The sequence below is a fragment of the Bufo bufo genome, chromosome 4 (genome assembly GCF_905171765.1).
Source record: "Bufo bufo chromosome 4, aBufBuf1.1, whole genome shotgun sequence".
NCBI classification, from domain to species: Eukaryota; Metazoa; Chordata; class Amphibia; order Anura; family Bufonidae; genus Bufo; species Bufo bufo.
In genome coordinates, this window is record NC_053392.1 from 256724276 (window position 1) to 256740198 (window position 15923).

Genomic DNA, 15923 nt, shown 5'->3' on the forward strand with positions numbered 1-15923 from the left:
CCTTGCACTGAAATCTCACACGTACGCTGGCGAGAATTCAGTTGGCAGAGAAGGGAGAGCCGAATGAGATCTAATGCGCATGCACTGACTGAACTCTCGCCGACATATGTGCGAGATTCCTGGGTCAGGCACAGTGATGATGGCTGGCCTTGTTAATCACTGGGAGAGAGAGGCGGTGACTAAGGCAGAAATGCAGACGTGAAGTGGTGCTCTGAAGGCCTAGGCCTGCCCCTTGGTGCTGCGTGCACCTCAATAACTTAGAAATAAAGGTAGGAAATTTTCATTAAAGACACATCATATTGCTGCAAGAGAGGGGTGCTTGCACTCCGCATCATCAACCCCTCTTTTTGTGAATTAATTTTCCATTTCCCTTAAACCAATGCATTATATTATTTTAGATCCTGAGGAGATGATTTATGATGATGTGGAGAATGGAGAGGAGGCTGGAAACAGCTCTTTGGATTATGGATGGAGTTCTAGTGAATTTGAAAGCTATGACGAGCAGAGCGACTCAGAATCTAAGCATGGTGTCCCAATCTCTTTCCTCAGAGGAGGCAACAAGAGACATGTAAGTGTGCTATTCTCCCTCGACCTCTTTACATCATACTGCACTGTTTCCTTCTATAGGGTGGGCCATTTATATGGATACACCTTAATAAAATGGGAATGGTTGGTGATATTAACTTCCTGTTTGTGGCACATTAGTATATGTGAGGGGGGAAACTTTTCAAGATGGGTGGTGACCATGGTGGCCATTTTGAAGTCGGCCATTTTGAATCCAACTTTTGTTTTTTCAATAGGAAGAGGGTGATTTGACACATCAAACTTATTGGGAATTTCACAAGAAAAACAATGGTGTGCTTGGTTTTAACGTAACTTTATTCTTTCATGAGCTATTTACAAGTTTCTGACAACTTACAAAATGTGTTCAATGTGATACACACTGATGGCAACACCGCAGAAGAAATGCTAGCACAGGCTTCCAGTATCCGTAGTTTCAGGTGCTGCACATCTTCACAGCATAGACGATTGCCTTCAGATGATATGAGATGTGCAGCACCTGAAACTACGGATACTGGAAGCCTGTGCTAGCATTTCTTCTGCGGTGTTGCTATCAGTGTGTATCACATTGAACACATTTTGTAAGTTGTCAGAAACTTGTAAATAGCTCATGAAAGAATAAAGTTATGTTAAAACCAAGCACACCATTGTTTTTCTTGTGAAATTCCCAATAAGTTTGATGTGTCACATGACCCTCTTCCTATTGAAAAAACAAAAGTTGGATTCAAAATGGCCGACTTCAAAATGGCCGCCATGGTCACCACCCATCTTGAAAAGTTTCCCCTCTCACATATACTAATGTGCCACAAACAGGAAGTTAATATCACCAACCATTCCCATTTTATTAAGGTGTATCCATATAAATGGCCCACCCTGTATAATAAAGGGAACCTGACTGATTTTAAACCTGCGATATCGGTGAAAATACATTTGAAGATGACCAATTCTGTATTCAGATTACTAAAGACATGTTGGCTGGTCGTTGACAGAAAATTCAAGGATCTGGTTGGCATATGCAGCACTTAACCCTGCCTTGTAGGGCATTTAGTGTGTACAGAAAATGTAGTTAACTATGTCACTGCCACACCCTGTTCTGTGTTACCCATCAATTGAGCAATGGCCAGGTTCACATAGTACAGTTTTTAGTGCATTTTTAAGCAAAAAAAAAAGCAGTGGATGCAATAAAAAAAGAGTACTAGTATATACTGTATTTCCCCAGTCGTCTCCATGACAGCACATCCTGAGACTGACTTCCTCTGATAGGACAGGAACAAACACAGAGAGGTTAAAAACGTCTGCCTTCTTCTGGGACTAAACCTTTGTGTAAAGAATGTACCGCATCGGTTGTTAAATCTGAATCCACTAGCCTGTTGGAAGACATCAAATCCATGGTTAGGGAGGAAGTTTAATCTGCCCTGGCCTCCTGGGATTTTTTAGAGATCCTGATATCTTGGATAAGACCCAGGTGTCCGATGAAGATAACGAATACAGGAGATTTCTGTTTAACCCAGCTCCCCTTATCTCAAATGTCTTGTCTTTTCCTATTATGCCTATGAGCAGTAGAATGTGTTCCCAGCAGGGAAATGGGAAGTGGTCACTATTCCCCATTATTTTTAGTTTGGAAGCCAAGCAGCAAATTCAGGACTATAATAAATCTGAAGCCACTGAACAAATATATCACCTATCGCAGATTCAAGATGGAAACAGTAGGGTCTGCAGTAAAACTCATCAAGAATGGCGCTATGATGGCCACGATAGACCTCAGGGATGTTTACTTTCACGTCCCAATCCAGAAAATATAAGATTCTCAGTCCGGCTGGAAGGAAGGGTCTATCATTATCAATTCAACTGCCTTCCTTTCGGAATATCTTCTGCCCCTCGCATTTTCTCAAAGATCATGGCAGAGGTAGTGGCCTTCCTAAGCCAGAAGGGGATACTAATAATTCCGTATCTGGACGATCTTTTAGTCATAGCAGAAAATACGGATCTTCTTCATTCCAATCTTCAGGTGGTTCATTCTCATCTTCCAGCCCTGGGCTGGATAGCCAAAAATCCAACCTCCTTCCAGACAATCGGAGAGTATTTTTGGGCATCCTTCTAGATTCCGTCCTCCAGAAATCTTTCTTACTTTTTCCCAAAGATCCAGGATCTGTAGCTCAGAGTCCAGCAATTCCTGAAAAAAAACATTTTCTCGATCGGAGAGGGCATGAAAATTCTAGGACGCCTCTCATCCTGCATTCCCGCGGTTGCCCGGGCTCAATACCACATGAGACCTCTGCAGGACATCGTCCTCAGGAAATGGAACAGGTCTAAGTCAACCCTGGACCAGAGGATATCTCTAAACGGGGAAGTAATAATCTCTTTACAGTGGTGGCTCAGAGACAAGAATCTACAGACGGGGGTTTTCTGGAATCAGGAAGACGTTTTCTCGTTGACAATGAATGCCAGTTCCTGCGGCTGGGTCACCCTTACAGCCAGAAGTTCCTTCCAGGGGACTTGATCCGAACCTCAGAGGAGGATGTCGTCCAATTACAGGGAACTTCAGGCAACATGGGAAGGTCTCAAAGCAACACAGGCCCAGTCAAGAAACCGTCATGTACTGGTCCACTCGGACAACTTCACAGCAGTGGCTTTCATCCGACATTAGTGAGGCACAATGCATGGTCATCTTTAGAGTCTCTCAAGACAGATTTTCTCGTGGGCAGAGACGAATTTAAGATCTCTCGCAGCGGTGCACCTAAAGGGCTCCCTCAATATAAGGGCAGACTTTCTCAGTCGGCAGAGACTGGATCCAGGCGAGTGGTCTCATTCTCAGAAAGCCTTTCGGAAGATCCAGGTTCATTGGGGCAGTCCGAGTCTGGATTTGTTCACCTCAAAGAAAAACCACAAAGTGTCTCATTACTTCTCCCTCAACCCAAGGGATCCCTGTGTGGCAGTAGACACCTTCACTCGGGATTGGACTTCGGGTCTCGTTTATGTTTTTCCCCCAATTCCGATGATTCCGAAGGTCCTGCAGAAATTCCAGACCGAGAAATGTACCCTAATCCTGGTGGTCCCCTTTTAGCCCAGAAGGGGCTGGTTCGGTCATCTGCGATCCCTCAGCCGGGAGGATCCAATTCTGTTTTCTCCGACGGAGGACCTTCTAACGCAGGGTCCAATCAATCATCCGAACCCCAGGCTTCTTAAGGTGTCAGCCTGGTTACTGAACAGTCCATCCTCCTAGGTCTGGGTCTATCTCAGAGGGTAGTGGGTACCATAATGCTCAATAGGAAGTCCAATACCTCTAAGGCATATCTTAAGGTTTGGAAGAAGTTCGCCTCCTGGAGTGGTGACAGGTTTAACCAGTCTACTCTGAATATCCCTCTCATTCTGGATTTCCTTCAGGATAGTTTGGATATGGGTCTCTCCCCAAACACTCTAAAGGTGCAGGTGTCTGTCCTGGGTGTCCTTTATAACACCAGTCTTTATGATTTCCCCTGGGTTTCTAGGTTCTTGAAAGCTGCAGGTAGGCTGAACCCTAAAATTAAGAATATGGTAGTTCTGTGGAACCTGAATACAGTTCTTCTTTTAGGCTTGTCAGATTCCCCGTTTTGAGCCTCTAGATTCTCTGTCTATAAAGTGGCTTACTCTTAAAACATTTTTGTTTTGGTAGCAATATCCTCTGTGGACTTCAGGCCCTGTCCATCCAAGAGCCCTTTTTAGGGCCTTTGAGGATAAGCTCATATTTAAACTAGACCCCAGTTTCCTTCCAAAGGTATTATCTACATTTCACTGTCGTTCCCTCATTCTGTGCCAATCCCAGAAATGAACAGGAAGCAAAATTCCATAATCTAGATGTGAGAAGGGCCGTTCTTCATTATTTAGATGTTACCAGAGAATAGAGGATAGACAAAAATTTGTTTGTACAGTTTTTTTGGCCCTAATAGAGGCAGGAAAGTGGCAAAGAGCTCCATACTCCGTTGGATAAGGAATGCTATTCCGGAAGCATATAGAGCTTCCGGTAAAGAACCTCCTCCTTCTCTCAGAGCCCATTCAGTGAGGGCAGTGTCTACATCCAGGGCCGGAAGGGCCTCTGCCTCCTTTGAGCAGTTTTGCAGGGTGGCCACTTGGAAGAGGGCCCATACCTTCACTAAACATTATAGGCATGATGTATTTGCCAATGAGGACATGGCCTTTGAACACAAGTCCTGGGTGCTGCAGTCCCTCCCTGAGTTTTTCACTTTCTTAGTTCTCAGGATGTGCTGTCATGGAGACGACTGGGGAAATGAGTATTACACTGACCGGTAATCCGGTTTCCTGGAAGTCTCCATAACAGCACATATTTCCCACCCTATTCTTTTCTATTCTTTTCAGGCTCTACCCTTTATCCTGGTTTCCATTAAAATACACTGGCGATGAGGGGTAGGGGTGGGGTTTTTAACCTCTCTGTGTTTGTTCCTGTCCTATGAGGAAATCAGTCTCCGGATGTGCTGTCATGGAGACTTCCAGGAAACCGGATTACAGATGAGTGTAATACTCCTTTTTCGCACTATAAGAAAGTGAGGGAAAAGTGGCAGTGGGTGTTATTGTCCGAATGCTAATGACCACTTTCATTATGGAAGTGGTTTTCAGCATGTGGGAGGTGCGGGGAGAGGTGAGGGAAACACTGCGCGGCTGTACTCACCCTCCCTGATGTTCTTCAGAGCCCTGCTCTGTACGGTGTACAGCGTCACAACGTAGTGCATGTTGGCATGCACCATGACATTACGATGTCCGATGTTAGGTCACAGTGCAGTGTGGACCAGAAGAAGACCAGGGAGCAGTGAGTGGCAGAATGGCAGCGCTATGCGAAGCAATCAATTTTTTTTAATTTATTTTTTTATTATTATTTTTTTTTTTATCGTTTCATCTGGGGTTTGATCTGAGGCCTGATGGGTGAGTCTGATATGAGGCTGATGGAGCTTAAGGGTCTGAGGGTCTGATTTGAGGCCTGATGAAGGATGGGGGTCTGATCTGAGGTAACATAGTAACTTAGTAACATAGTACATAAGGCCGAAAAAAGACATTTGTCCATCCAGTTCGGCCTGTCATCCTGCAAGTTGATCCAGAGGAAGGCAAAAAAAAACCCTGTGAGGTACAAGCCAATTTTCCCCACTTTAGGGAAATAAAAAAATCCTTCCCGACTCCAATCAGGCAATCAGAATAACTCCCTGGATCAACAACCCCTCTCTAGTAGCTATATCCTGTAATATTATTACGCTCCAGAAATACATCCAGGCCCCTCCTGAATTCCTTTATTGTACTCACCATCACCACCTCCTCAGGCAGAGAGTTCCATAGTCTCACTGCTCTTACCGTAAAGAATCCTTTTCTATGTTTGTGTACAAACCGTCTTTCCTCCAGACGCAGAGGATGTCCCCTCGTCACAGTCACAGTCCTGGGGATAAATAGCTGAAGGGATAGATCTCTGTACTGACCCCTGATATATTTATACATATTAATTAGATCTCCCCTCAGTCGTCTTTTTTTCTAAAGTGAATAACCCTAATTTTGATAATCTTTCTGGGTACTGTAGTTGCCCCATTCCAGTTATTACTTTAGTTGCCCTCCTCTGGACCCTCTCCAGCTCTGCTATGTCTGCCTTGTTCACAGGAGCCCAGAACTGTACACAGTACTCCATGTGGGGTCTGACTAGCGATTTGTAAAGTGGTAAGGACTATGTTCTTATCACCGGCATCTATGCCCTTTCTGATGCAACCCATTATCTTATTGGCCTTGGTAGCAGCTGCCTGACACTAGTTTTTGCAGCTTAGTTTGCTGTTTATTAAAATTCCTAGATCCTTTTCCATGTCAGTGTTACCGAGTGTTTTATCATTTAGTATGTACGGGTGACTTGCATTATTCCTTCCCATGTGCATAACTTTACATTTGTCAGTGTTAAACCTCATCTGCCACTTATCTGCCCAAGCCTCCAATCTATCCAGATCCCTCTGTAGTAGTATACTGTCCTCTTCAGTGTAAATTACTTTACACAGTTTAGTGTCATCTGCGAAAATTGATACTTTACTATGCAAGCCTTCTACAAGATCATTAATAAATATATTGAAGAGAATAGGGCCCAATACTGACCCCTGAGGTACCCAACTAGTGACAGTGACCCAATCTGAGTGTGTACCGTTAATAACCACCCTCTGTTTTCTATCATTGAGCCAGTTACTTACCCACATACAGACGTTTTCTCCCGAAAATATTCTCTGCTGAAAATTTTTTTTCTTCTTATTTTCCTCCTCCAAATCCTAGTTGTGTCTTAGTCTGAAAAATATGATATTGTAAGTCTCAACCTGTCGTCAAATTAATGCTGGCCTCTTTGAGGACAGCATAAAGTGGTGAGAGACACTGATTTCAGCGGTCTGTCATTCATACGCTAATATTAGGTAGTTGCCAAGAACTTACTGTATAATCATTGCATCCCTTGCCAAAAAAGTCACAAAATGGGTATTCATGAGCTCCTTCTCACTCCTACTTTCCCATGATTGACAGATTTGTCCTTGAGTACAGCTACATGTTCAAAAAAAATTTATACAATTTTTGAAACCAAAACCAGGTATGGATTCAAAAAAGAGAAGTCCTATCTGCTCTTAAGGCCTCTTTCACACGAGCGTGTTCGGATAAGGTCCGGATGCGTTGCGGCAAACCCGCGCGAGTAGGTACGCAATAGCAGCCAGTTTTGACTGCGATTGCGTTCCGTTGTTCAGTTTTTATTGCGCGGGTGCAATGCGTTTTGCACGCACGTGATAAAAAACTGAATGTGGTACCCAGATCCGAACTACTTCACAGAAGTTCAGGTTTGTGTTCAAGGTTGTGTAGATTGTATTATTTTCCCTTATAACATGATTATAAGGGAAAATAATAGCATTCTGAAGACAGAATGCATAGTACAATAGGGCTGGAGGGGTTAAAAAAAAAAAAAAAAAAAAAATTATAATTTAACTCGCCTTAATCCACTTGTTCGCGCAGCCGGCATCTCTTCTGTCTTGTTCTGTGAGGAATAGGACCTTTGATGATGTCACTATGCTCATCACATGGTCCGTCACATGATCCATCACCATGGTGATGGATCATGTGATGAGCGTAGGGACGTCATCAAAGGTCCTATTCCTCACAGAACAAGACAGAAGATATGCCGGCTGCACGAACAAGTGGATTAAGGTGAGTTAAATTATTATTATAATTTTTTTAACCCCTCCAGCCCTATTGTACTATGCATTCTGTATTCAGAATGCTATTATTTTCCCTTATAACCATGTTATAAGGGAAAATAATAAAGATCGGGTCCCCATCTTGATAGTCTCCTAGCAACCGTGCGTGAAAATGGCACTGCATCCGCACTTGCTTGCGATTTTCACGCAGCCGTGGAAAACGCACAAAATAGAGCTTGGTGCGATTTTCACGCAACGCACACGTGATGAGTGAAAATCACCGCTCATGTGCACAGCCCTATAGAAATGAATGGGTCCGGATTCAGTGCGGGTGCAATGCGTTCACCTCACGCATTGCACCCGCGCGGAAAACTCGCCCGTGTGAAAGGGGCCTAAGGGATCCGCAAAACACAGATACCGGTAATGTGCGTTCCACATTTTGCAGACCGCACATCGCCGGCACTCTCATAGAAAATGCCTTTTCTTGTCCGCAATTGCGGACAAGAATAGGACATGTTCTATTTTTTTGCGGAACGGAAGTGCTGATCCGCAAATGCGGATGCGGACAGCACATTCCGTCCCCATTGAAAATGAATTGGTCCGCACCTGTTCCGCAAAATTGCGGCCCCATTTTGCGGACGTGTGAATGGACCCTAAAACTTTCACTCCTTTTTATGGACATATGGCCGTACCCTTAAAGGGATTCTGTCACCAGGTTTTACCCCTGTCAGCTAAACATATGCTGATGTTCAGGGCCTCATCAGGATTCCTAATGTGGGCTTCTAAATGTGATCCGTAGCCTTATTTTGCTAAAAAACAGGTTTTACTAACCTGTCACTCAAAGAAATCAGGTGCCCAAGGGGATGTCAAGGGATGCAAGGTGCCCGCTGCACCCACCGCCGTTCGTGCCCAGCGCCACCTTTCCAGACTTCTGCACCGCCTCCTAATCCTCTGTGACGCCTCTCGCTCTCCCTCCCTCCCCCCTCCTCCCTCCTCCTGCTGTAAGATCTCGCGCGTGCGCACAGGGCTCTGCTTGATGCGCCCGTGTGGACTTCTCGATTTGGCTTCTTGAAGCGAAGTGCGCATGCGCCGTCACTTCGCTCAAACCAGGCATGACCTGCACTCTGGTGCCAGTCTCTCAGAGCCCTGTGCGCACGCGCAATATCTTACAGCAGCAGCAGGAGGAGGGGGAGGGAGGGAGAGCGAGAGGCGGCACAGAGGATTAGGAGGCGATGCAGAAGTCTGGAAAGGCGGCGGGTGCGGCCGGCACCTTGCATCACTTCACATCCCCTTGGGCACCTTATTTCTTTGACTGACAGGTTAGTAAAACCGTGTTTTTTTTTTAGCAAAATAAGGCTACGGATCACATTTGGAAGCCCACATTAGGAATCGTGATGAGGCCCTGAACATCAGCATATGTTTAGCTGACAGGGGTGAAACCTGGTGACAGAATCCCTTTAATCATAAGCAGGTGGCTGGGAAGGAGAAGCTCATGAACAACTGTGACTCCTCTCAAGCAACCATGACTCTTTTCTGGCACAGACTGTAAGGATTTTACAGCAAGTTCTTTCTTCTCTTTAGGCTCCGTTCCTGGGTTTGCCTAAAAAAAATAAAAAAAGTGGATCAAACTGCCCTATATGAACCTGGCCTAATAAGCAGTCCAATCTTGGCTGCTCCTCATGGAGTAGAAAGCTTTTTTGTTTAGAGGTCACGGTCTTGGCAATGGCCTACCTCATGTGCCTGGTTAGATGATAGATACAAATGAACATTTTATGGGCTTGGCAGATCTTTGTATAAGGCCATCTTGGGGAGTTTCACCCAAACATTCAACGACTGGTTTACATTTATTTCATGCTCTGTTATTGTGATCTACGCTTATTTATGTGATAAGGCAGTTAATAATCGTATATTCATTCTTCGCATAACACGAGCTAACAGGTTGTGTCTTTGTAATGGATAACCACCCAGGAGCTCTTTACCACATTACATTCTGCATTACCAGTCCGTGTACACGTCACTCTCGCTCTTCAGAAGAATATGTCTATTACTGTTTGTTTCTTATAACTTTAGATAACACTTATGCTTCTAATGTATAATTACAAGAGGGTACGTTTGAACATTACATTAACAGTGTCCCGAGCAGCCAGCAAGGGAGGCATCTGTAACCTTGGGATGTGTGTTTCTGCACTGCCTTAGCGTTTTGGCTTTCCGTTTGTGAGATCCGTTCAGGGCTCTCACAAGGGGTCCAAAACGGATCAGTTTTGCCCTAATGCATTCTGAATGGATCCATCATGGCTATAGAAGACATGCACGTGGTTGTATTATTGTAATGGAAGCGTTTTTGCTGATCCATGATCCCCAAAAAACGCTAGTGAGAAAGTAGCCTTAGAGATCACCTCTCTCCATCGCTGGAATAGTTGGGTTTATGTCACTTTTGTGTTCAGCAGTGAAGTTCGTAATCGGCTTGTCCGTGCAGTTAGTGTGCCTGGCCAAAAAATGTGTGTGCCAAGAACTTATCTCTTGAACTCGCCCAAATTAAAACCATATTTATCCAGAAGATTTAAAGGGGTTTTGCAGTAGCTTAATTGTTTAGAGAACAGGATGTTATACAATTTTCTAATGTACATCTATTTAACATTTTGCTTGCATACACTTATATCCATACAGTAGCCTTTCCCTAAAGAAAAAAAATAATTATTGACATCACCTAGAGACAAGCAGTCCTTTTACATCACCTAGAGGTAGGTGGCCATGTAAATGCATACAGTAATGTAGTTACTGTAATAACCACAATAAAACCATTATTCCAGCACTAGTTATATTTAATTATCAAATGGATGTGTGCTGATCCAGCACATGTACATCATTTAACACTTTTGCTTACTGAATGTCAGAAGTTACATGATATGTAGGGTGTCACATAACGGATGCCAGAGGTAGCACTAAATTTTTTCCGGAAGAGCAAAAGTACTCCAACATTTTTGAGGAGTATTTTTAGCTGAGGAGAAGTACGAAAGTTGCAGTAATTCAAATAAATAATATGTAGGCTGAGATGATGTTAAGGACTTATTTACATCTGCGTTGGTGGCTCCATTCGGGGCCTTTGTCACAGATTCTGTCAAAAAGACCAGACAAAAAAGCCTTGAATGCAGAACTTTTTTGTTTGGTAAAGAGACCCAAGCGGAAACTAAACAGACTCTATTATAGTTAAAGAGTTTTATCATCTCCGTTCGGGTCAATTATGTGCCCAATCCGGCCCTTCTGTTATTTTTGTTGTTCTCCACATCTGATGGAGCAGAACAACAGAAATAAATAGCAGTGGTGTGAACATGGACTAAGAGGTTGGTATTTATGCAGGAGAACCATTACTAGTCTAAAGGGCCCTTTACACAGACCAAGAATCGCACAGATTATTGATAACAAGTGTTCATAGTAACGCTCATTAGCGATGATCTGCCGGTGTAAATGTACCACCGATTACCTGATGAGCGAGCTGAACGCTTATTCATCGGGTAATCCAGTCGTTTGTGCGCACGCAAAATTGATCGTTTACCGGCAGCAGATTGTGCTGTGTACACATGATCGCCTGCCAGCAAACGAGACAGTATGCGGAGGAGTGATGTCATTAGCTATCACCCCTCCCCATACTCTGGAGGAGATCACTGCATGTAAATGCATCGGTCTCCTCCACCAGCGATCAGCAGGTTGTCGGGAAGGAACGCTGTAATATCGTCCTGTGTAAAGGGACCTTTAATAATATCAGGCAATTATAGCACAGCAGACAATTATAGTGAAGTGATAACGTACAGTCCAATATAGTGCATCTTCCCTGTACTTTATCACTAGCATTTAAGACACAAGACAGACAGGTCATAAAAGTGAAGGGTCCACTGACAGAAAGAATGAGTAGGCCGCAACAGCCTTCAGGATACAGGTGTCATAGCTGCCCAGAGATCCATGGAGTTACAGGCATGTTTGGGTGCTCTGAGACTTCATTAGCACTGGAACCCTCCAGCAGTTGATCCTATGACTATGACACGTCATATACACATATGTCCTGTAACATGGGAGTGAACCAGCGCTATGGAGAGGGACTATCTCCAGACTAAGGACTGCAGAGAGGCCTCCCTGCCACTGTCTGCCTCTCACCCTGCTGCACTTCAAATGTAAAGGGCCACTTCAGAGTAGCAGCGCCAGGGGCATGCCCCCTCCTCCTTTTCAGAGCATACACACACTGGAGGCTGCAGTGCCACGGCTCATTCTCTGCCCATACACCACACGACAGATGAATACACATGCTGCAGAGATGTTACACTGATACCCGTGCCCCCTCTAACCACAGTGCCCCTCACCACACAAAAACGGTAGCTAACTTACTGAACTCATCCAGAGTAGCAGCTGAAGGCACAGCAGCAGCCATGTTCACCAGTATGGGGCCGAAGGCAGGCACTGATCTAGTTCCTGTGCATGGTGCTGTAGAGTGTGGGCAGCACCCGCTGCTAGAGCTGCCTGGTGTGTGCCTGTCGTTATATATGAAGATCGCAAGCGACTGGTAACAACACTCCTTGCTGTACGGAGCTTTGTTATTGGATATTTCAGGCACCAGCAGCATCGCTCCACTACCTGTGCCGTTCACAGCGCGCCCTGCGCTCATAAATGCAGGGAAAAGTCTAACGCATATTTGGTACACGTGAGACTTTTTTTAGGGAATAAAATTACCTGAACAGGCGATCTGTGACTGAAGCCATGGATGCATTACACAGGACTGATACATGGGCTATACCATTATTCTGCATATACGGGTCTACTGCCTAATATAAGAAAGGTATGTACGCAGAATTTTAAATACATATATATGAGAAAATTGTACGATTTCTCATTATATAAACAAAATAAAAACTGGAATATCCCTTTTTAATATTGATGACCTACCGTATTCTCAAAATAAGGCATCAATATCAATTTGCCAGGGGTTTAACTCAAGTGAATGGGACGGAGCCGTTGTAATTACACAGCAATGCCACTCGCAATGCAGCTCTCGCACCAGTGCCGTGACCCCTTCAGACAGCTGATTGGCGGGGGAGCCAGGGACCTATTAATATTTAGGCTACTTTCACACTTGCGGCAGAGTGATCCGTCAAGCAGTTCCGTCGCCGAAACTGCCTGCCGGATCCGGCAAAACGTATGCCAACTGATGGCATTTGTAAGACTGATCAGGATCCTGATCAGTCTGATAAAATGCCTGATCAGTCATAAAAATGCTGGATCCGTCTTTCCGGTGTCATCCGGCAAAACAGATTTGGCTTTTTTTTTTTTTTCACCTTTTTTTGGGTCTGCGCATGCAATCACGTATTTTGAATGCCAGATCCGGCACTAATACCTTCCTATGGAAAAAAAAATGCTGCATCCGGCATTCAGGCATTCACTTTATTTCGCTGGAGATAAAACCGTAGCATGCTGCAGTTTTATCTTTTGCCTGATCAGTCAAAAAGACTGAACTGAAGACATCCTGATGCATCCTGAACGGATTACTCTCCATTCAGAATGCATGGGGATAAAACTGATCAGTTCTTTTCCGGTATGGAGCCCCTGTGATGGAACTCAGCGCCGGAAAAGAAAAACGCTAGTGTGAAAGTACCCCAAGCCACTTCACAACCCATTTAACCCCTTAACATTGAAACTGGAAAGAGTTCAGCATTTGTCTGAAGAAAATCTAGTGGGACACAAATGCATTTTAACCCCTTAGTGACATAACTAATTTTAGGCCCAGTAATATTTTCCCCCTCTGTGTCCCAGCGGTCACAACAAAAAATGTTAAAATATATTTTTTTTTTCTCCAGTTTAACTATATGAGACCTACAATTTTGCAGAACGAATTGTCGTTTGTTTTTGGGTGCCATTTTGGGGTTCATGTAGTGTAGGCCAGGCATGCTCAACCTGCGGCCCTCCAGCTGTTGCAAAACTACAAGTCCCAGCATGCCCGAACAGCCTACAGCTATCAGCCTACAGCTGGAGGGCCGCAGGTTGACCATGCCTGGTGTAGTAAATAACGTTCATTATTTTATCTTTTGGAACCAAAAAAATAGCAATTTTGACATAACATGAAGTTTTAATATATGCAAATGAGTCTCTTGGAGCAATTGGGGCGTTGCCATTGCAGAGAGAGCTGAGCCCATTGCTCCTAGAGGCTCATTTACATATATTACATATATTAAAACAATGTGGGCACATATGAACACAGGACCAAGACAGATGTCTTCAGATGCCAAGCGCACATGTAACAGGTCAGCCAGTCTCATAGGTACACATTACTATGTTTTTTCTGTGTGTGATTGGGCATTAATATGTACTGGACTGTCATTGCTGTCTTGAGGGCTATGTGATAGGATTTCTGAGCCGAGCCTTTTTAGGCCAAGGAATGATGCAAGTGTTCAGGAATGTTTCAGCAAATTCCTTCATCTTGAGTGATTATCCCGTTAGAGAGTTACTGTATTTTTCCTTTAGCAGCATGTTCTATCTGGAAAAGGAAATTTTTTTTGATTTTATTAGGCTGTATAATTTTAGTTTAACCCCTTAAAACATGCCAAAACTGAAAACACCCCAGACCTAGTGCAGTGAATCCTCATGTGCACTTACTGCATGTAGCGTTTCTGTTCAGTGCTCAGCCATGTGCTTCCTAATACAGATGCAGGAAGTCATTATCAGGGTCTTGACTGAAATGTCTGGTTGAGCCCCCTGGGCTGGACCTTGTGAAGGGTTCTTTGAAAGAGGCAGATTTCTACCCATTACCGTCCACCGATCGGCCTTGCAGCATGTTGATCAGTGCTTGTTAAGTGGCAATCACATGCAGTAGTCATAAGGAGAATGGGGACAAATGATTGTTCCGTTCATCCCCATACAGTTTCTATTAGTCGGCCGCACATATCGTATTAACACGGTGAAATGTGCTGCAGAAAATATTTGATCATCTCCCTGTGATGATAATGAGATGCCTGCTGAGAAATTATCTCTACAGGATAGGAAGTGTCACATTTTATTTATTTTTTTTGTTTTTTCACAACCCGATAGTGTAGGTAATTATTGCACATCATTAGCCTAGCTAGGCTGTAGGTACTGTAGATGGACGGTTTCTAACCATCTGTTTCTTAATGGTGGCCTGCTGAGGACCAGAGGGCTTGAAACGCAGAAGCACACTCTGAACTTTGTGTCTGATCTTTACATTAAAGGGAACCTGTCATGTGGATATTTGATTATAATCTAACTAATTATATACAATCATTAACTACTAAAAAGTGCCTTAGATGTATTCACTTACTGGTGTGACAGATGGTTACCTCATAATATACACACAAAGATGCCGCATGCTAATGAGCTGATTTGAGTCCAGCGTGATGTCATTGAGTCCAGCGTATATTTAATTCAAAGCTATAGCCACTCCCCTGCCCACCTGCTGCTGATTCCTATGGAAACAAACTGTCACTCAGCAGCAGGTGGGCGGGGAGAGTCAGGAGCTCATGAATATTCAGGACTCATCATTATCAGCTTTTCAATGCAAGATGTTGGCAGATTGACTGGGTCAATTAAAGAAAGTGACCCAGCATTGTGTTAAGAGAATCAATCAAATATTTATGTTGCCCTTAGTTAGGACACCATAAAACTGGTGACAGGTTCCCTTTAAGTGCTTTATCTGGATCATTTATAGATGCGAGTTTTTTCATGTGAAGCGGTGGCAGACCAGCTGATGTTTGCAGGAGTCAGACATGCATCTACAGAGTGAGGAAGCTTCTGTATGGTGAAGAGGGTTCCAGGGACTGCAGACATGATTCCTCTCAGACTTGTCCTCTGGGCTTGGCCGACTGACAGAAATATTGGCATTATGGTAGCTTATATGGCTGAAGTTAGAAGAATTCAGTAGCGGCTTACAAGGCCTAAGGATTCAGAAGCAGTCTAGTTTTCGTGTTAGGAGGCGCACTCTACGAGGGTTGTTTGCCAAGGATTATTTCAGGTACTCAGTTGGCTGCACCTTTTTTTATGTTGTGCCAAGGGATTGTAAAGACCCTGCAGTGCTTCCAGACAGATGGATTAAGATAATGTAACATACCAGATCATGTTCCTGCGGATACAGTATCCAAAAAATGTAGAGTGGGGAGTAACCCTGGAACTCCTATACGCACCATGACATTA

General features: G+C 44.0%; 1 protein-coding gene across 4 annotated transcripts in view; it reads left to right on the forward strand.

Annotated features, from left to right (window-relative positions):
• The window catches only part of ARHGEF10 (Rho guanine nucleotide exchange factor 10), a 197701-nt gene that overhangs the window by 58988 nt on the left and 122790 nt on the right, over positions 1 to 15923 (forward strand). For all 4 annotated transcript variants that reach the window (XM_040428536.1, XM_040428538.1, XM_040428539.1 and 1 more), the window contains one exon: positions 399 to 568. In XM_040428536.1, the coding sequence (XP_040284470.1) occupies positions 399 to 568 (170 nt within the window). The remainder of the gene's footprint in view (positions 1 to 398; positions 569 to 15923) is intronic.